Genomic DNA, 21,602 nt, shown 5'->3' with positions numbered 1-21,602 from the left:
CTCACTCACAACCTGTCTCCAGGTTTTGCTGTTCCTTCAGCCCAATCCTCTATGCAAACAATGGGGAGAGAAATGGGAGGGGGTATCGTATTCCTTCTTCCAGCTCTGCAGGCATCCCAGGAGGGTGCGAGCGCTGTGCTCCTGCTTTCACGTCCATCACAGAATTAATTTGAAGGTGCCTTCTGAATTTAAAATGAACTAGCAGCAGTTCTAAGCTGCTTGTCCTGCTCTGATTTTTCTCTATTAATTGAATGCAACCTCATGTTAGAGAGGGAATGTCCTGCTGGCTCTGCAGCAGGAGGGCAGTACAGCAGGAGGGGACACTTTGCTCACCAGCTCCCATTGCTTTCATCTGTGACGCCAGCCTTTGCAGTCACATCCGTGAGTACCGCAGAGTACCCAGGCAGTTGTATTGCTGCAGGGGCACAGTGCACCCTCACAGTAGTGTTTTCCTCAGGCTTTTTCTCACTTAAAACCCTTATGTCATCTTCTTGTTATTCTTTAACGTTTCCTCCTGTCCTACTTCATCTCCCAAGAATGAAAAGGTTAAAAATCAACATTATTACAGATAACTGTTTATTTTTACTATCTCCTGCAGGCAGAGCTCAAAGATTGAGAGGAAAGATGCACCAAACTGAAGTTCTGCCTGGGAGGGATTTCTTTTTGATGCAACATTCTGGCTCCAGCCAATTGTTTAGCCAAAATCTCTTTCTCAGCCTTCGGGTCTTCAGAAAAGAAGGTTTCCATGTAAAACTTTCTTGGAAAAAAACCCTTCAGTTTTGTCCACAAAGTAAAAGACCTTGAAATCACAGTGAAATATTCTGCTCCCATTTTGTTAATTCAGAAATTTCTTCTTGGTTGATGGCAGTGGAAGTTATATTTTCTAAAGTACCAAAGAACCAACTGTGGTGTAGCAGGAGCCAAACATTCTTGTTCCAAACAAGGGGTGGTTTGTACAACCTGTGTGCTGAGCAGCCAGAAAGCATGCACGAAAAGGGCAGCGAGACTCCAGATGCGATACTTTGCCAATCCTCCCATTTTCAGGTTTTTTAAATTACAAAGTTTCTCTTGTTTCTTGGGTAGAATAACACAGATCCAGATCCAGCAAGCAGTCTGCCTTCAGTGGCCTGATAAATTGTTCTTAATTTTCTGGAATAGGTTAATTTCATTTAGGTAAGGGAGGGCAAAAAGAGTAGGCTTTTCGGGACACTGCCAAGTAAGAAGATTAAGTCAGCATCAAATCCATTAGTGAACTGATTTATCTATGCTGGCAAACACCACTTCAGCCTCTTTATCTTGCCTTTTTTATTTATTCTTTTTTCTTGGGTAGCAATTTAGGTAACTGACAATCGTGCAGCATTACATGGTGGTTGCTCTGCTTAGAACTAGGCTTACTGCCCTCTTAACATTTTTTTAGCAGATTTAGTTTAGTTTTATTTCTTTTTCATGGCAACTTTTTCTTCTTCTGCTAATGCACCATTTCTTTGGAAACTCATGGGACTTAATTTCAGGGAATATGCGATCCTAATCATTGTAGTCTACTGCAGAACATACCTGCAATGGAGAAGTTGTCTCTTATTAATTGTACATGCATATGTGTCTAGCATTACTCAGTGTCAGCTTTGAGCTAACCTCTCAGGAGACCTGTTCCTGGTCTCCAAGGTGGGCCTGCTTGTAGTTGTCTTGCCAGCCTTTGTTCTCTTCATTTTAGTTTCCTACTGATTGGAGGATTGGAGTCTCATGTAGCCAGTTTTCCCATAAGCTGGTTCTGCATTGTGTGAGTATGAACTTGACTCAAACTCATCCCCATCTGTGGTTTTGTAACAACTGAATTACTCAGTTTCCTGGAAAACTTGAGGTCGCCCTATACCTTTTTTAATGAGTACGATCACTCACAGTACCCTGGTTCTGTGGGGACCAGTTTCCATTGTGCAGAAACTGGTTTTTCAAGTGAATTATCCAATCTTCTGTAAAATGTGAATGAAGTTTGCCTTCAGGGACAAAAATTACTGGGTAAAAGCAGGCAGTGTGATCAGACACACTTCATTTCTCCAGGAAACTGGGGTGAAAAGTAGAGATAAACAGGACTGACATTCTGAGGTTTATACCTACGAGGGAAGAGTGTATTCACATCCAGCTGTTGTTGATAGGTCCTTTTACTGTGAGAGCCATCTCCCTGTGTTGTGAATATTTGTAATTTGTGTTTTATATAGTAATGCTGTAGCAGCACTTCCATGTCTACCTCAACACAGGGCCTCCTGAGGGACAGTGAGGGGCACTGTGTGGAGGTTCAGGGTGGTGTAGAACCTTGAGCTCATGAGAACAGCTTGTTGGGCCTGGAGTCTCCAAGGTATGCATCTTTGTTCTTGCTATTTCCCTTTCTCCTGAGGAGGAAGGCAACTGCCCTGTTTTTTGTGATTCTGGCACTACCAGAGCTGACTTGCTGGAAGCTGATATTGTTGTCAATGCCACTGTTATTCCAAAACAGCCTCTGCATGTGCTTCAGCCCATGCCTTCTTTCAGGTAGCCTGAGAAACTTGTACCCTTTGTCATAACGATGGGTCGCAGTGCCATGTCTTCTATAATTGCCAAACCACCTGAGGAATGTGCAGAAAGTGCTGACCAAGAAGCCCAAACAATGAAGTGGAGTAAAGACAACAGCTGCATTCCTGTCAAAGACCACGCCAAGGTCCATAGTGCAGCTGTAGCTGCTCCTGGTGCAAAGGCTTCTTCGCAGACACTTCAGTAGGTATCGCTTCCATGGAGACACATAATAGACACTTCAGTAGGTATCGCTTCCACGGAGCCACATCACTTCAGAATCCCTGCCCCACATGCTGAAATGTTCCCACGCTGGCCCCGGGGAACAGGGTCCAGCAGTGTGCTATACTGTGCATGTGTATTAGGAGGCATTTTGTTCTTTTGATGACAATGTCATTGCTTTTGCTCCTAGTACTTCAATATCCTTCTCATGTTCCTTTCCTGAGCAGACATTGCCGTCATATAGCAACGGATTGTATGGTTGCTGGTAGTTTTAGCTGCCTCAGTCTTCTTGGCTGTGACGTAGTGCTATTGTTATGGCCAGGGTTACAAAGCCACGCTGTTGTACATAGATGGCAAAGCTCTTTTTCCTGGCATGTGAGCAAGTGTTTAGTTTTGGGAAGCCAAGAGGTATGTGTGAGCTTTTTGTTAAGTGAGACCCACTGGGGCATGTGCAAGCAGCAGGAGCCTGAAGGGGAAACAAGGCTGGACCTCAGTTCCTGAGGCCATGGTCTCTGGGAATAAGGAATCAGCTTTGGGCTCCAGTTACAAAGAGAATATTGTCTGCAGGCTGTATGTGACCACCTCTGTTCCAAAACAGGCATAAATTAAACAACACTCATAGTTTACCCATGAGCCGCATCACTGTTTTCTCAGATGCTGACCTGTGAGTCCATAGGCAGCTTCTGCCCTCTGCCAGAAGGACAACAGTGTGTTTGTTCTCGTGCAGTGTGATTTACAATGGACTTCTCCAATTATCCCCCAGAAATCAGCTGGTGAGGTTTCTCTGGAAGAGATCTTCAGCCGCTTTGCGGACTGACACAGGCTGCAAGGACGGATGCGTTGACAGTCCAGGAATGGACCATGACCGTATCCAATTGCATCCAGCTTAGAGCATGAAAGAATTCCAAGTCAAGTGGAAGTTGCAGGATAACTGCTGGGTGCAGCAGTCCAAGTTAAGAGTTAGTCAAGGGCTCTTCTGCTTCAGACCACTATTGTTATGAATCCCCTGTGATGCTTGTTAACCCAGCTAGCTCTGTCCTTTTCTAGTGCCAGCAGCTCCAGTCACAGCACCTCTAGCAGCAAAATGTCCTCTAGTCCCATGGTGGAGTAACGCTCAGTCTAGTTCAGCGGGAAGCATGTGCCTAGTGAATTTACATTTGCATGTGCTGCAGTTCAGTGTTTCTCACCTGAACCCCTTTGGGTTTAGAGGATTGAGGGGAATGCCAGTATGGATAAATAGGGCTGTGCTTCTTTCAATTGTTTTTGCATACTGCATACTCCTGAGACTGCTCTGCACAGTTCAGTTTGGGAGAAGTGCCTGCGTGCCAAAAGGTGAGCACATCAGAAATACTTTCATTTCTCTTCTGCCTTCCACTGAACAACACCCTTATACCTTTAAAGACCAGTGAATGCAAGGAAGGCAGATCTTCTGCTGGCAGAGCAGGAAGCCAAAACATGCAGAGGCAGTGCTTTGCTCAAGGCTACATGGCAAGTAACTGGGAAAGTCCTTGCTCGAAACAAAAGTGGGTCTCCTTTGTCCCTACAGTCAGTGCTCCAATATGAGACCAGCTCTGACTAATTAAATGCAGCATTACCCAGTGCTATCACCTCCTGCCCTTTAAAGAAATGCAGAACAATACCTGACAGCATTGCACGCTCACGCTGTGGGATAATCTGGGGTTAGGTACTTAACTAATTTTGTTCTTCAATGTTTATTTTGGGCCTTATTGAAGCAGGATCATCCTGTCCCTCTGGAATCAGCATCCTTCCGGCAAAATCTGTAGCTTGGCTTGCTGGATGCTTTTCAGTCCTGAGCACTTCTCGGTGGCTGTTGTGGTACTTCTAGCAGGTGTGACTTGTGTAAGCCTTGTGCATTCCTGTTCTCTCCTGGCAATCCCAGCAGCCTTCGTGGATCAAGCGCCTGGTGGTGTGGAGAATTTGGGAGTGCTGATACTTGGGAGCAGGTATGGCCTTGACCTCTCTGGGAAGAAGGAATTGTGTGGTCTGGTCCAGGACTGAATTGGTAATGATGCTACAGACCCATCAGCATCCTCCACGTTAAATATTTGCATATTTTTAATGAATGTTGTAACACCAGGTGAATAATGGTAAAATTCATCCTGGTAAGATTTATTACTTTAATATTGGAGGGTTGCAGCTGATACCAGATTAACATATTCATAAGGTTTTAGGAGCTGCTTGTGTGTTAACGGTTACCTTTTAATCTGAAATCCTTGCAAGGGGCTCGTGTCAGTCCTGCACTAATGACTCAGCCTGTGTTTATAAGAGGTTGAGTTTCTTTACATGATGTTTTGAGGCTAAATATGAAAGGGGGAAAATGGCCCTTAATTTTAACACGTTCCCATTTGGTTTAACATCTGCTGTGAGTTCTGTCTTGTCTTTTTGCTGGATTTGCCACTTCGGTGGTGTGTTTCTGGCTGTCAGAGTCTTACAGAGTTCCAATGAAGTGCGACACTTTTTCTTTTTCCCCACAGCTGTTATTTGTCATTTGATATAAATCTGCCTTGTTACAGTTTTATTCCTGAATAGATGATAAAAGGACAGTTATTATCAGAAGACAGTGCTGGCATGAGAGTTTCTGCTTTGTTGCTAACGTAGAAGAAAGAAGCCATCGCTCTCCTTTTAAAGGCTGTTATGTAGCTGAATCTGGGAAAGACTTTGAAGTCCTGAGGGAACCAAAACTGACCTCCTCCCCTCTTCTGCCCTCTGCTACTGCCTTGTCCTAATTAGCAGTTAGACTCCACGCCCCGCATTCCTGGTGCTGAGATGCTGGTTTCTGGCGCTGGCTCCGGGTTTTTTTTTCATGGCGGTACAGTCAACACCGTGCGTTTCTCCACTGTGCTCCCAAATGAAGGCGCTTACAGCTGCTGAATTTGCAGATGTGGGCCATGCTCCTTGGGGTGAGTCTTCCCCACCCTGGACCCAGGGGGATGTGACAGCCAGAGCTGGGTGACGTGATGGCCTGGGCAGGGTGTGCCCCCAGGGAGGTTCTTGGGTGGTTCAGCCTGGAGAGTTCGCTGCAAGAGCTAGTCTCTGTTATTTTCTGTAAATCCCTTACTGAAGCTGCAAATTCTGGTTCCTTCCAGCTCTGATGTTACAAATAACTCCCTGGATTCCTTAGAATACGTACACATCCTTGACTGAGCTATTTGGGTCTGTTAAAATCCTCACGTCGTTGTGCAAGGGTGGCCCAGGCAGACTGGAGATGACCTCCTTGCCCTCAGAGGGGGTTCTTGAGCTGCCTAGTTGAATGTACAACCAACATCGGTGTGTTCACATGCCTGACAGGGAAACAAACGCTGTATCACGCCGTGCTGCCAGCTCTACTCAGAAAGCAGAGAGCGTTAGCTGGACTCCACTCAGTTTCTCATTACCGTGCGGAGCTCTCATCGCTTCCGGCAGTGTGCCAAGCAAATTTTTTGACAGAATTTCTGCAAAGCTCTTTGCTGTGCACAGTAAGCTCGCTTAGATGTCCCTGTCCTATGTTTCTAACAGCTTGCTCTAGGGGTTCCCTGTGAAGATGGAGATGGGCAACATGCTGTGAGTTTTTGTTGTCTACCTTGATAAACATGTGTTACACTCCTGACGAGGACTAGAAATTCTTGTCCTTTCTAACCCTGTCAAATCAAACCTCTCTCAGGACAGTGTGTTAAATGGTATGTGATACTGCAAGATTTCAGGGTGGATGTATGACATCTGTGTTTGGACACAAGGGCTTCTCTCTAGAAGCCTCTGTATTAAACCCATGCTTCATTTCTTCCTGATGCAGCTCCTTAAATATTCTGTTCCTTTGGAGTTTGTTGATAAACAAAATACTTAATTGGGGAGGCATAACAACATGGGATTTCACCAATTAGATGAAAAGTACCGGTGAATCCTACTAAGGAGAGGAAATGGAAGGTCACAGATGATTATGAAGAGACTAGGAGGCAGGAAGTAACCTCTTATGCTTAATGAATGACAGCTCTTTAAACAATGCTGCTGTTAGATAAAGAAAGTCAAGGAGCAGGGAAGTGTGCTTTTCAGAAATTTCTTAGAGTGAGTGAGTTTTTTGTTTTAGAAGTTTAGGAACCCTGACCATTTCTCTTGTCTTTGGAGAGGATGGCAAATGCAAGCGTGTCCTCTAAAACTGGTTGAAATTCCACCACTTCAGGAGTAAAAGGCTGGGTGAAAAGCCTCTTCCTCTATTTTGCCCCTACCCATGGGGAGTCTCATGCTGACTTAAGGTACTGTTGAATCATTCGTTTCTGGGCTTGTTCCACCAGCGCATGTCTAAAACCTTGTTTTGTAGCGAGCGGGGTGGAAGGCAGCTTGGATTTGAGTAAGGGAATTGTCAATCTAGAAATTCTGCTCCTTATCAGTAATATTTAGGAGGAGATGCTGTGCCTGAGGGGAGGTGGTAACTGACCTCACAGCTGTGTTGTCCCTGATGGATTTCGTAGTCATACCCTTGGCTGTACAAGCACTGAAGGGGTGAGAAGAGTCTCTCTCGCCAACCACGGAGTGGCTTAGGAGTTCCACTCAGGGTTAGTGTTTAAAGGGCTGCATGCAGCCCTCTCTAGTGGGAGTCATAAGGCTCAAGTTACACGTTACCACTCTGAACTATCCCAGTATGGATGCTAAGTAGTTTCAGAGAGAAGAAATCTCTGTGATTTATTTCTTGCTGAGGAAGGTTCAGTAGAGATAAAAAGGGAAAGGGGGAGAGAGAAGTTTAAGGGGACACTAAATACACCATCACTTGATGGTGATTATACAACTCTAAAAGTAGGCCTGTCCTTATCACTACAGAAAGTAGGACTCGGGGGTATTTCAGGCTTAGGCGTTTCTTTGACTTACATGGATGTCCCTTTTTCCAGCATCATCTGTTCTGTCTGCTTGGGTTTTTTTTTTTTTTTTGCTGAGGGCAGAATGCTGTTTATGTAAGAGCAGAACCCAGCGATGCTCTTGTGCTGGAATCTGTCTATGGCAGAGGTGTCTGCCAGCCTCGTCAGTTATGATCCACAAGTGCAAGGTCTCCCTTTTTCTGTGCATATTACTGTTTACTTCAGGAGGTTCCTCCAGTAATTTAGGTGTTGTGGTCCCATGAAAACTTATTCTCCTTAGAGCCAGTTGGATATTAGCCACCGTTAGACTCCCTTTGAGATCAGTGATAGAGCACACCCATTTGAACTGTTTGTTCCCACGGACTCATGTAGGAACATGTTTACTGTGGACTTTACTGCAGAAATATCTTTTCTCTTTTAATATACCCACACATTGCACCTCAAAGATGATTAAATTTCATAAGTCATTATGAAAAAAGCAGAAGCAGATGCCTTCCAGCAATACGTTTGGGACTCCCTAGTCTGACTTTCTCATATCATCGATTGTTTCTTGTTACCCAGCCTTGACATGAGTCCTGTAAGCCCTGTGGAATATCTGGAGTGAAGTTTTTGCTGATGTTCTGGGAAACATTGTTTTTTGGACTCATTTCTGGGAAAATTGAAAAGGTCCTTTAGGGCATGTTTTTTTGAGGTAATTTTTTCCAGTATCATTATTATTCTTATTGAATCAACTTCAACTGTTTGCACTGGACTTCTGCCGATGCAATTGTATCAGAGTCCCTGTAGTGTTCCCAGGTGAAAGTAACTCACCATTTCCAATGGGATTGGTAAATGGTTGTGAATGAACCAGGAGGTCTGGAATAGATTTTTTTTTTTGCTTTCTAGTTTCCTGCTTACATGCACTACTTCTCTCACAGTTCACACAGTCGCGATAAAGCCGTCAAACCTTGGGTGTATTTCTTTCTACTCCCTAGCAGATGTGAAGGCTGGATGAACAGTAATTCAGGTAGCTCAACCTTTCTTCCTGCCATGGGGGTGGATCCTGGTTTTGGAGGACTAACTAGACACAGGAATGTAAGTAGCTCCCCCCAGATGTGCTGCTTTTCTGTCCCTCATGGTACCATTTCTCTTCCAGTCTCTTCCTCACTGCATGTGCATAGTGTGACAGTGGCTGCTTCATTGTCAGGTCCAGTGCGAGGCCACAGGAGAAGACAAAATGTGGGCTGGAAGGAATTCTATGGACTAGATACACCCCATGTGGTTTTTTGGCATAACCTGTGTTTATGACATTGGCCACCAAACGTTTGAAAAAAATATATTAGGGTCATCAGAAGGAAAGCCAATCAATTGCAGTGCAGCACTGTAAGGCATACCAGGTCCATGCTGTAGCCTACAATGAGGCTGTCACCTTGGAGATAAATGTAATCACAATTATGTTTCTTTTTCCTAACTCTACTGGAAACTGCTGTGCAGAAGCAGAATAAAAATCCTGCCCTGATTATCTCCCTGCTACTACAATAACACCCGAGTCTTCATTTAGGTAACCTCTATTCAGTTCGGTACTTAACTAGAAGACCCTCTGTTTTCAGTGCTGGAAAGATGTGCACAAATGACCTGATTTGTTACAGTGATGGGTGAAAAGACGATTTCTGAGACATCTGGTATGTGCTCAGCACACCTCCATCAACACAGGGTGTGCTGGCCCCTGCCCCCAAGTCATGGCCAGCAAGGTCTTTGCTTGGCCAGTGAATTCCTCACCCCAAGCCCAAACTGACAAGGGACTTTAGAAAGCCAGCTTTGGTTGAGGAAGGCTTCCAGATTTTGCCTGATCAGATCCGGAGTGTCAGGATGCAAACTTGGTGCCTAAGACAGAAAGCCCCAAGCATATTAAGTCCGGAGGATATCTAAGAGCAGCAAGAGGAGGGTAAAGATGGAGAGAAGCAGGCTTGCTTTCCCTCCAGCTCCTGCTAGCCATGTTTGCAGCACGTCTACTCAATGTGTTGTTTATAGCAAGAAAAGGAGGATGCTGTGTATTTACAGTGAGGACAGGTTTAGCAGTTAAGGCACATTAAATGCAGCTGTTACGGCAGACTGTAGTGTTCATTTGCCTGTGAGCAAGTCTGCTTTTCCCCTGCAAATTCTGCATCCTGCAGCTCTCTGCATGACGGCTCTCTTCCCTGCATCCTTCCCTGCATTCCCCTCTCTTTGGCCTTTGATGCCTGCTTGCAGGACAGTTTTTCTTAATTAATAAACCTAAGATTTGACCTGTGATACTGTAAGAAAAGTTCAGGCTGGTACAACTTCAATTTCCTCCTTTCCAGACTGCTTGCAGGGGTAGCAGATCGACAAGCGCTCTTGCACTGGCTTTGTTTCAGATTTGCACTACCTGTGTGAGCTCAGATTCTAGCAAGAAATGGCATTTGTTCACTCTCTCCAAAACAGATGAGAAAGGAATTTCAGCTGAATAGTCTGTATGGCACAGACTAATCTGTCTTGGCAGCGGAGAACAGGAATTCATGAAGATCCTGAGGAGACAAGATTTGCTGGGAAGGGAAACAGCCTAACTTAGAATGGGAAAAGTGGATAAGCTTCCTCTGGGCACACAAGCCCATCTCAGCATTCCTGGGCTGAGGATGCTTAGAGCACAGCTGCTGTGTCTTAGAGTGTGTAGCCAGCATAAGTCACACTCTTCCATTGCTATTCCTCTAATTATTGATTTAGGATTAGTTATTTCATATATTGATCATTCTTTGCCTAAAAATGACCTCTCTCTTTTTATGGCAACTGGCTTATTTTTATGCTAGCCTCTTGCTCTTGTTGGACAGAGTGCTAGAGGAGATACTGATGCCAGGATCAGTATGTGTTAGAGGTCTGTCCTGAGCCTCCCTTAGGAAGTGAGACTGGATTCCGGCAGCATTTTGTGTTGTGCTGATCTGTGTCCAGACTGAGCTTTTCCCTATAGTCTAAGTTCAGCTTCTGAAGTCAGGTGCTGTACAATACTACATCGTTTCAAGTCTGAATCTTTAAAAAGAATGTCAGGGTGTATCTTGAAAAGGGCACGTGAATTTAGTATTACAGCATTTCATGCAGCCCAGAAGTGAACCTATGTGTGTGCACAAACAGCCTTTTAAACAGCACCTTTAAGTCTTCATAGGAAAGCTTTGAGCCTCCACCTCTTTGCCTTTGGACAGTCCTTACCTCACACAACTTCTTTGATCTGTCCTCAGGCTTAACCAACAGACCAGCCACAGTCTGAAAAGGTAGCAGACCTGGATAATATTTGGTCCAGAATGAGTTAAAGACTAAACGTCCTTCCCTGATAGAAACATTTTGGTTGGTGATTTATTTTTTTTTAGTAGCTTCATTGTTTCCATATACAATTCAGAAGAGTTACAAGGAAAAAATACTGCCTCCCATCCCACGAACTAAGCAGAAAGGGCTGGGACTGGAAAGAGACTCATCCCTGGGATTTCAGGGCTGGGAGGCCAAACCAAGCTGTTAGTTGTGGCAGGGTAACATCTGCTCTTTGCAGTGGAGCTCTATGGGTGTAGTGACTGGTGCTGTCACTAAGGTTTAATCAACAAACCGTGCTGATGCATGGTCCTGATATATATGCACAAGGAGCAGGAGCCGGCTCCTGGGCTCAGCTGTGTTGGTTTGGCAGGGCTCACCAGGGCAATCAGACATGATTTTTATTGCTAAAATCAGTGTGTGTTCAGATCTGACTGTGTGCTCTGCCTGACAGCTGCTTAGGAATCGGTTGCTTGCTTGCACACATCTCCTTTCCAGACCAGAAACACACTTCGACCAACGCCAATAGCAAAAGAGTATTATTAAGTTTATTAAGCCTGGTTCACAGATTTTCTTTTAGAATAGTAGCAGATGGCAAATGGTGACAGTACAGCTGCCAGGACCGGGAGAGGATGGATGCCGGTTTGTCATTTCAATGGATGCTGGCAATAATTCACATTTATGTTTATATAGGGCCTTTCCTGTTTCAGAGCACTTTACGAACCAGTTGATAAATAATGGTCTTGGCGTTAATGTGGGCTGGTAGAGCTTGCCTCTGTGCTCATGTGGCCAGTATGTGAGGGTAGGCATAAGAGCATTAGCCTGCACTCCCTACTCAGTGTGGTCGGGAATTAGGCAGCTGCTTAAAATCACACAGTACCACTCCGCAGGGATTTCAGGCAGAAAAGGAGGGTGAACAGCTGGCATCCAGAGGGTGGCACTGGTAGCCAGGGCGGGAGTTTGGGTACCTGAAGTCACCCTCCTGCAGCTGCAAGAGGTTTTGTTTATACTCTTCCCAGAGACCTGCTGTCTCCCACAAGAAGCTGCAATAGGGAATAGGTAGCCATCAGCCATGCTGTCCTTGCAGAGCCAGACACTGCAGGCAGTGCCGTGCGGGCTCAACCAGCACCGACAGCGCTGAGCCTTCCCCTTCTTGGTGCAAATTGAAGGGTGGCCTCAAGGGCTGCCTGCCTCCCATACTTGCTCTCCATCTCCACTTGCTGGGATGTGCTGTGAAGGCAGGAGGTGTTTCCGAGCCCATCTTTCCCACAAGCATTTGGAAGTGATAGAGTGGAACCAAGTTTTTAGGGTGATTGGCTTGCTGCCTCATAGTCTTACTGCAGGCTATGGGTTTGATGGATGTAACAGACAGGAGTTTGGGGCATAACCAGAAGGGTACGTTTTAACAATTTTTTGTAGGTATTAAGAGCCAAATCAAGACCACCACTTATTCCCCCTCCATTACTAACAGATCCAACTAGGAAAAACATCACACTAACAAGAATTTAGGAATCCAGGAAAACTGCAGCACTGTGTTTGTCCCTCATGTGAATGGTCAGAACTTCCAGGAAAACACAGGAAGAAGGAATTAAGAGACACATAAATGAACAGAAAATGCTATTTTTAAAAGGTTGAAAGTTGTTGGAGGTAGGTAAAACATCAACTATACATAATTTCTCCTTTCCTTGTCCTAACTTCAGATCATCCTTTTGGAACGGTGTGCTTAAGCTGAGCAGGACGTGTTAGGATCAATGTGGAGGAAGCTTTCAAACACTGTTTCTCTGGGATGGTCTGAAAACTACTTCTTGTTATTAAAATACCTGAAACACTGAAAATGGGGAAACTGCTCTGCACCCTTTTCAAAGGGCCAGAAGAAGACATCATTAAAATAATGTTTATTCAGTTGAGAGTGGATGTCCAGCTAGCATCTGCGTCACACCGAGGGGAAAATCACCTCCTTTACATTGTTTCCAATGTAATGTTCAGTGAGATAAAGCAAGATATGAAGTCACGTAAGCAGGGCTGGTCTCTAATTTCCAGCTTGTTTCCACAGACATTTGAGCTCAGATATGACTTGGAATCCAATTGGCCTTAGCCAAATGAAAGTTATGAATCTCTGGGGTGTAAGCACTGCAAATGATTGCCCTTTGCTGCCTTCAATTAGAGCAGCTGAAAGTCTGGCTCAAATATGTTTTTGAAAGCAATACAGTTAAAAGATCATGGCCTAAAAGTAAGTCTAAAATGCAGCAATTCAGTCCTTTGCCTGGCAGTGTAAGCAATTCCTTTCTTTAACCATCAGCCAAAATAATATATGGCACATGACAAAATAAATGTAGTTGAAGTGCTGTGGAGCTGGTCCTTTCTACTTCAGTAGATACTCTGACGTTTTTCTCCTCCTCCTGGAAGCAAGCCTTTCTCACGGGTCCAGAGGGAAAGGCAGCTTTCACGGAACCGTGGTGATGTACCAATGAGATTGCTAATGAAGCTTGCAGTCATGATGCCAAAATAATGCCAAAACGTCTGGTCACGGAAGGGTGCAGGAGAAAGCTGAGAGTTCGCTTGGCAGACTGCCTCCCACTCTGCCTTGGCTTGCTCCTGCGTGGATGCAGGGCTGGCACAGGGCAGGGAGCAGCACTAAGCGCCCAGTTTTCCTGTAGGGAACACTGCCAGTAAACCAGGTAACAGTTGGTAGCCCAGAGCATACTGCTGTTCTTGTGGTTGTGCTGAGAGACCTCAAAGGACTTTTGCCAGGAAAAAGTTAAATTATTCTGGAGTTTTTTGCTTTTGTCTAGGACCTTCATGGTGTCCTTAAATTGGATATTTCCATGTTCTCTAACCTTACATCCTAAAAATGCTGTGGGCTGGCAATACCTCCTGTCCTGTCTGTTCATTACCCTCTGTATCATTTTATGCAGCACAGTCAGAATTTGAGACCAGCTGGCAGCCCAACTGCATTGTCTGTTTAACTGCAGGAAACCACGCTTTAGCCCCCTCTGAATCCTGATGGAGTAATGATAACATATAATTGATTGAGTGCTTTTCCCTTTCTTTTGTTTTTTTCCCCTCTTTGGACTGGCTTCCTAAATACACAAATAAACCCCTCAATTAAAATATGTGGATTAATGAATTGAACAACAATTTTCCCACCCAGCCACACCCCTGTTGCTTGGATCTCAGGAAGAGTTTCTCTGATTTTCACATGTGCCCACCTGTCAAACATTTCCAGTTGTCAAATGGGTAAGTACACGCTGGGCTGTTTTACAGGCGTGCCAGATGCATCAGTGCTTACCAGAATGCCGAAAAGAGACAATTTAACAATTAACAATTTCTCATGTGCCGTTTCGCTTCTGCGTGTGCAGCGTCCACGGTGCCACGGACTCCAAGAGCTTGCATGGAGCACTGACGTGGTTCGTAGTCCCCTGGAGAAGGATGGTTCTCGGTGCTCTGTGATGGGGCCAACACTGTCCTCCCCAGAGTGATCCCTTGGAGTTTGTGATGTAACAGATGCTTAGCAGAGGAAGGGTTGTAGGATCAGGATCCCCCAGCACCACAGTAGTAATTACAGCAGTATATGATCAGCGTGATTGCGCACGCTCAATGGTATCTTTGTCGAATAAGAACAAAATTGGTCTGAAAGTGTTTTCTACGAACTGCCACTTAGTTTGCAGAGCTGAGCGCACGCTTCATGTCTGCAGACTGGAGGTTAGTGAAATACAAGCCAATGCACAGCGAGTGGCAGGTAAAAACAAACAAGAAAAGGAGACTATCAAAGCTAATAAGGAGTCTTGTTGCATGCTGAATAAAGCTTTTATGACTTTATCATTTTGCTCGGGGCAAACAGTACATTTTGTTTCTGTTTTGCAGTGAGCATAAGCTTCAGAAGGTTAAATAGAGAGTATTAGGTTACGGTAAGTGGTCATCAGAGGCTTGCTTTACAGGCATGGCCTGTTTAATTGTTTACTGAACCTTATTACATATATCTCTGAGGTGGATGTGGGTCTTAATTCTGGTTTATCTCCTTGTAGACATGAGTCTGCTGAGGTTTTCATAAAACCTGAAAGCACAAACATAAAGTTTAAGATGCTTTTTATTATAAGCCACAAATACTTTGGTGTCACCACAAACATACCAGTCACCCCAATAAACTTTTGGCATTATGTAATTGTGTATCTTAGCATGTTTTTCTCAACATAGGTTTTTGTATCTGCTGTTCTACAGCAGTTATTCTGGCTGCAGCTGGATGGATGCCAGGATCTGCTCTCACTTCTGGGAAGAGGTTGGGACAGCTGGGGGACTGGTCATGCAGTGAGGCCCGATGCCACTCATGTCCATCGTGCTCGTGGGTCAGCTTCTCACCTGCTGGCCTTGAGGCTGTTTTATGGAGCTTTGTTTGTCTCACAATGCTGTACTGGGCACTGGCTATTTGCGAGCAACTTGGATGCCTGCAAGGTTGGCAGGAAGGGGCAGCCTAGACAGCAAAGCCCTCCTTCCGTATCAGTTGGAGCTGGATTCTGCCAGGAGAGCAGAAGTTGGTCTGCAAAACTGTCTCTTTGCTTTGGTGCAACTCCTGTCACTCAGGACATTCCAATTTCAGCACTGGGTTTACAGACAGCAGTGGGAACTTCAGGCTGCACTGAGCATCTGTATCTTGTTAATCTGAAGCAAACAGTTCTGTAATCAAAAGAAGCATGACCAGCAGTTCTGTTCTCCCCCTCTACTCTGCTCTCGTGAGACCCCACCTGCAGTTCTGAATCTAGCTCTGGGGCCCTCAACATCAGAAGGATATGGACCTGTAGGAATGAGTCCGGAGGAGGCTGCGAAGATGCTTAGAGTTGGAGCATCTCTGCTATGGGGACAGGCAAGAAGGCTCTGGGGAGACCTTACAGCACCTCCCAGTACCTGAAGGGGCTACAAGAAATCTGGGGGGGGGACTTTACAAGGGCAGGCAGTGACAGGACAAGGGGTAAGGGGCTTAAACTTAGTTTAGGGGCTTAAACTCTGCAAGAGGACAGATTTAGATTGAACATCAGAAAGAAGTTCTTCCCAGAGAGGGTGGTGAGGCACTGGAACAGGTTGCCCAGAGAAGCTGTGGATGCCCCATCCCTGGAAATGTCCAAGGCCAGGCTGGATGAGGCTTTGAGCAGCCTGGTCTAGTGGAAGGGGTCCCTCCCCGTGGCAGGGGGGGGGAACCTGATGATCTTTAAGGTCCTTTGCAACCCAAACCATTCCATGATTTCAGCAAGGAATGTGAGTGTAAGAGAGCTTTATAGGGATAGCAGAGAACAAGAGTTTTGGGTGCTTTCTTCGGACATTTTGAGATAAATAGCCAATTTTCAGAAAAATATTTTACACACACACACCCGCCTCCCTCTTTGAACCCCACTTCTAGGTTCAGGGTACGTAAAATACAGCCCATGTACTAAAGGACAGCCCACAGCTGCTGTGTGGGAACAGCAGGGAGAAGCTTGATCTCTGCAAGTGGAGCTTGTGCACGAGGGATTTCCAGGCAGGCAGGCAGGGCCAATGACCCTTGTGTTTGTACAGCGATGCTCAGTTAATCTCTGAAGAAGAATGATGTCTTTTTGTATGGAAGTCAGGTGCTGTTCAGGCAGCCTGCCATTGAAGACCTTTGCGTATGTGGTTTATTGATTTGCAGAACTCATTATGGTATTTCCACGTTTCTTAGCACCAGGACTTGACATTAAGTCCTCAGATAACCTGTGTTGTTGGATATTCCAGGCAAAATGAGAGGCAGGGTCAGGGAACTGCTGGAATACAGGAGCAGGCTGTTGGAGTGAGCAGAAGCAGGAATATAGGAGGGAGGAGGGGAGATCAAAGGCAGGAGTATTAGGTCAGAAGATGTTCTTGGGCAGATTCCCTTTTGTATTGCTTGCACATGCTTATAATCTGCTCTGCTGCTTGACTTCAGGTTGTTTTGTGGTTTTTATTTTTTCCAAACAATTTGTGGATGTCAGTGTCTCATACCTCTATAATCTATAGCTTTGTATTGAGCTCTCTAATATAAAAAAGATTTCAAGTTTCTCTGAAAAGGTGGCCAGGTCTGTATTACTGGTATGCTTGTGACAGACATAAGCACCTTATGTAAGGTGGCCAGGTCTGTATTACTGGTGTGCTTGTGACAGACAGGCCTTTCTCCACCATTCATGCTTCTTCATGAATGACTCCATAACTGAGGGATAGAGCACAGTGGCACATGAGCCAGTTTATACTAAGTGGAAGTTAAAAACAGAATGGAAAATGTGAAAGCTAATAAGGAAATACAGTCACATGCCAACAAACAGAAAAAGAGACATTTGGAAATAGTGTCACAGATGCAGATAAATTAAGATAAAGTCCTGCTGGTATTATTTATGGGCAGGACTCCTTTGTTTTACAGTGGAAAAATGTAAAAAACTACAGTAGTGAAGATTATTGGCAGGAGACTGCTCTTTACTTTCCCTAAAAGCCACACATTAGATAGCTTCCCATTCTGCAGTGTTTTTTGGGAGCGAGGTTCCGATCTCGTCCTACAGAAGACAAGAACACGAGCTTTTGGCCGCAGGGCCCAGCGCACGGTGGTCTCATAGCAAACCAGGGATTGCGAGGCTGAAGCAATGTTTAACGCTGCTCTGATTTTAATAATTAGCCAAAAGCCAGTTGCCATACTTTGAAGGGCGTGTTCTGTTTTGGAGGCATGCAGTGTGCCCCCTCTTTTCAGTACTCAGCCATTAAAAATGCACTGATTTTCAGGACTGACTGGCAAGTGGCTGTTATATGGGTCTGACCTTCATGTTTTTCTCTCCAGAAGAAAAATATGAAGTCGGCCACATTGCCAAGTAAAACGGAAGATGGGTTTGTTTCTGTGAAAAGGTCTTGAGAGAACCTTCCTGGCCTTATTTCCAGGGACCTGACGACCTGCTGGGGCAATAGCCCTTCTAGCTAGTAGGAGAGCCAAGACTGCAGGGTGAAAGCACAGAGCAGAGGATGGCAGGTTTACTCTCCAAGTAAAGGAGGAGATTATTCTTGTCTTGATAAAACCGTTGCATTTTCTCTCTGCCAGAGCAACACGCAATGAAGTGGTGTCAATATAATACACACAAAACACTGCTCTTGGATTCAATCCAAACTACTAAGTCCATCCTGTGAATATTATTGTAATAGATTTTTCCCCCTATGTTTTTATTTCCTCCCAACTATGCAAGTTGGAGAAGAGCGACTGACAGGGACTGCTCATTTCTCCCAGCAGCTGGCAGTGATCTGAGGATAATAATTTTCCCTGTGATTTTGCTAAGCTTTGGATTAAATCCACTGTTGTGCCATCTTAAATAGAGGATATCCAGCTTCGTTCTGCTTTTCCTGATTCAGAACTGGATTGTGAATGTGGCTGTCTCTCATTCCCAGCAAGTGCAGAGGCTTGCTCTCCAACCGCTTGGATATATAAAGGTATATATCGAGGTGGGACAGGTCCAGTGAAGAAGGAGGGTTGTGGTCCCATCAGTGGAGACTCTTTCCACCATCCTCTGGAAGTCTCCTAAACGGGGTTTCTGATACCTCTCTGTCTCTGGTTTTTTTTTGTCCTGAAAATTGTTTTGGACAACCTTTCCAAAAGGAAATTCTGGTGCTGGGGACACATTTTGCTTTTTGTTGAAGTGCATATTTTTGATTGAATGAATAAAAGTTTTGCTGCAGAAAAGCTTTCCCTCTCTAGGGTGCCTGTGTGAGCACTAAGCCTGACCAGAGGTGGTTCTGCCCTTGGCAGCGGGCACAAGTAGAGTTAATTATATGTGGACCAGGTTCAGTGACTGCATTTTAAAAAGCTCTAGATAAGATATTAGATTGGCAAAAAAGCAGCACTGTGGCACAACAGCCGCAGAAGTTGTGTGCTGTGGTGAACCAGTGCATGTGAAATCTCTCTCTAAAAAGATTTCAGCACTTCATATGACCCCTGCTAATATTTATTTTTAAATGACGCTTTGTGTCAGCTGTCTCCGCTCCACACTGCCCTCGGCTATACTCAAGTCTGGACTGTTTTCCAGTCAGCGTGAAGTGGACTTTGCTGCCTGATTTGAACTGTTGACTTGTCCTGATAGTTTTTGTTGGCAACAAATATAGCAATGAGCTGCGGCCGTGATTTCTGCCAGCCTTTGGGTCTGTTTTCCGAATTCTGAAGCCAGTGACCTAGCTGAACTGATATCTCAGAGATGCCTTTCATAGGTACTACAGAAAAAGATTTATTTTGAGTTTTGTTTGTTTGGTTGGTTTTGGGTGGTTTTTTTTTTTTCCCCGTATAATCTGGCAGACAGCAGGATATGAGGGTTTGAAGAGAAGGTGCAGGTGTGATCAGTCGGTGGGGATGTTGCCTGTAACACATAAGGGCATAGGTGTTGACACCTTAAATGTGTTAAACAGAGCCTGTACTGGTACTCTACTAATATTTTCCTTTCTGCCACTGCAGATATACCTGAAGGTAGTAGAATTAGTAAAAACAACTACTTTTTCTAGTGTGCTGCCCTCTGACTGCAATGGGGAGTTTCTGAAATTGCAATCTGTCTATTCATCAAAAAGCTGAATATTGGCAGGTATCGTTTTCAACATTATAGCTGGCCCTGCAGTTACACCACTTCCCAAAAGACCTCAAGGTCCCTTTCTTAATGCACTCCTCTACTCTGACTGGCAAACTGAACAGAAAGGCTTTTTGCCTACCTAAAAATACACCAATCTCATAAAATGAGCAGTAACTGCTGTTAGGAAGTCACTGGTCGCCCAGGTCATTGGAGGCGGCTCCACACGGTGGAGTTGACAGGTTTTGTCCCACACAATGTGCCATTTTCAGTCCAGCAAGGCTTAAATTATTTTGTATTTGCACAGACTCTCAACTCTCTCTGTTTTAGAGCCTAAATGAACAACCTGCAGCATATATTCTGCAGGGATGGCTGACAGCAACTTATTAATCATATTCCTTTCCCAGGCCCAGACAGTGTAGGAGTGACTGACCTTCCATGTTGCATTAGACAACTTTAATATTAAAGGAACAGGAAAACATACTAAGTAAGACAAACACGTAAAGGCTGGCTGCACCATGGCTCCTGGAAGTCTGAACACTGCAGAAATTTTCTTGAAAATATACCTGTTCACATGCAAAAGACCAAAAAAGACCTTTCCCTTGCAACTGCTGTCAGTGCAATGAATAAACTACTGAAAACTTAACCTGCCTGCCCCAATTCTTTGGTTCATGATAGACAGAGCTTATGTAAATTGTCACTATGTGATGTTATAGAAAATATTGTGTTCTATATAGTATTTAAAGGAATGAAGTTATCTGCAGGACAGCAAATGCTAGGTGGCTGCCTGGTGATTACAGCTGTGCTGACTGATTAAGAAGGAGAGCAAAATGCTCTCCTACACAACTTAAAGGAACTTGTGGGAATCTGACCCATGGGCATAGCTGGGTTAAGGGTAATGCTTCCAGTTTAGAATTTTCTTAAGAAGGAATATGCAGGTTAATCATGCCTAGTTTCTCTCCATTGCTGTCACTAGTAGAGCAAAGTCTTATTTTCTAGGGTTTCAAATTCCAAATGGAGGGTCGAGTGAAGCCTGTGAGAAGAGTTAGACCTAAAGAAGAGTTCTGAGATGCAATTTGTGTATCTGGACCTACACTAACCTCTCACACTCTCTTCCCCTTTTTTGTAGGCAACATCTTTGTCGTCAGTTTGTCTGTTGCAGACCTCGTAGTTGCGGTTTATCCATACCCTCTGATCCTGAGTGCCATTTTCCATAATGGATGGACCATGGGAAATGTTCACTGCCAGATAAGCGGGTTCCTGATGGGCTTAAGTGTCATCGGATCCATTTTCAACATCACAGCGATCGCAATCAACCGCTACTGCTACATCTGCCACAGCCTTCGGTATGATAAGCTCTTCAATCTGAAGAACACCTGCTGCTATCTCTGCCTGACCTGGACACTCACGGTGGTGGCAATTGTGCCAAACTTCTTTGTTGGCTCCTTGCAGTATGACCCCCGGATTTACTCCTGCACCTTTGCCCAGACGGTGAGTACATCATACACCATCACAGTGGTGGTGGTTCACTTTATCGTCCCACTCTCCATCGTGACGTTTTGCTACCTACGGATCTGGATTTTGGTGATACAAGTCAAACACCGGGTGAGACAAGACTGTAAGCAGAAGCTCAGGGCAGCTGATATCCGGAATTTCTTGACTATGTTTGTGGTTTTTGTCCTTTTTGCTGTGTGCTGGGGACCGTTAAACTTTATTGGCCTTGCTGTTTCAATTAATCCTTCAAAAGTGCAGCCACACATTCCAGAATGGCTTTTCATCCTGAGCTATTTTATGGCCTATTTTAACAGCTGCCTCAATGCTGTGATCTACGGGCTTCTTAACCAGAATTTCCGGAAGGAGTACAAAAGGATACTGCTGACACTCCGGACTCCCAGGTTGCTGTTCATTGATGTGTCCAAGGGAGGCACAGAAGGGATGAAAAGCAAGCCATCTCCAGCTGTAACAAACAACAACAACCAAGCTGAAATACATTTATGAGCCAGACTAGTACTATTTATTCTGGATTACCGTTGTGTATATAATATATAAGAGCCTTTCTGTGTGTGCATTTCACAGCTGGTGTTGCTGGGCCCCTCATGCAAGGAAGGAATCTGCTACCTTTCATGCTTAGCCTTCATCAAGG

At 44.8% G+C, this 21,602-nt stretch overlaps 1 protein-coding gene across 1 annotated transcript; it reads left to right on the top strand.

Moving 5' to 3' along the window:
- The first annotated feature begins 2,557 nt into the window (after window positions 1-2,557).
- LOC104505358 (melatonin receptor type 1C-like) lies at window positions 2,558-21,457 on the top strand. Its single transcript, XM_010153857.1, has 3 exons — window positions 2,558-2,745; window positions 3,527-3,630; window positions 20,589-21,457. Exons 1-3 carry the CDS (start codon window positions 2,558-2,560, stop codon window positions 21,455-21,457), a joined length of 1,161 nt encoding a protein of 386 aa, XP_010152159.1.
- Window positions 21,458-21,602: the final 145 nt, after the last annotated feature.

This window comes from Eurypyga helias, unplaced genomic scaffold (assembly GCF_000690775.1).
Source record: "Eurypyga helias isolate BGI_N326 unplaced genomic scaffold, ASM69077v1 scaffold3446, whole genome shotgun sequence".
Lineage (NCBI taxonomy): Eukaryota > Metazoa > Chordata > Aves > Eurypygiformes > Eurypygidae > Eurypyga > Eurypyga helias.
This window is presented reverse-complemented; position numbering and strand designations above follow the sequence as displayed.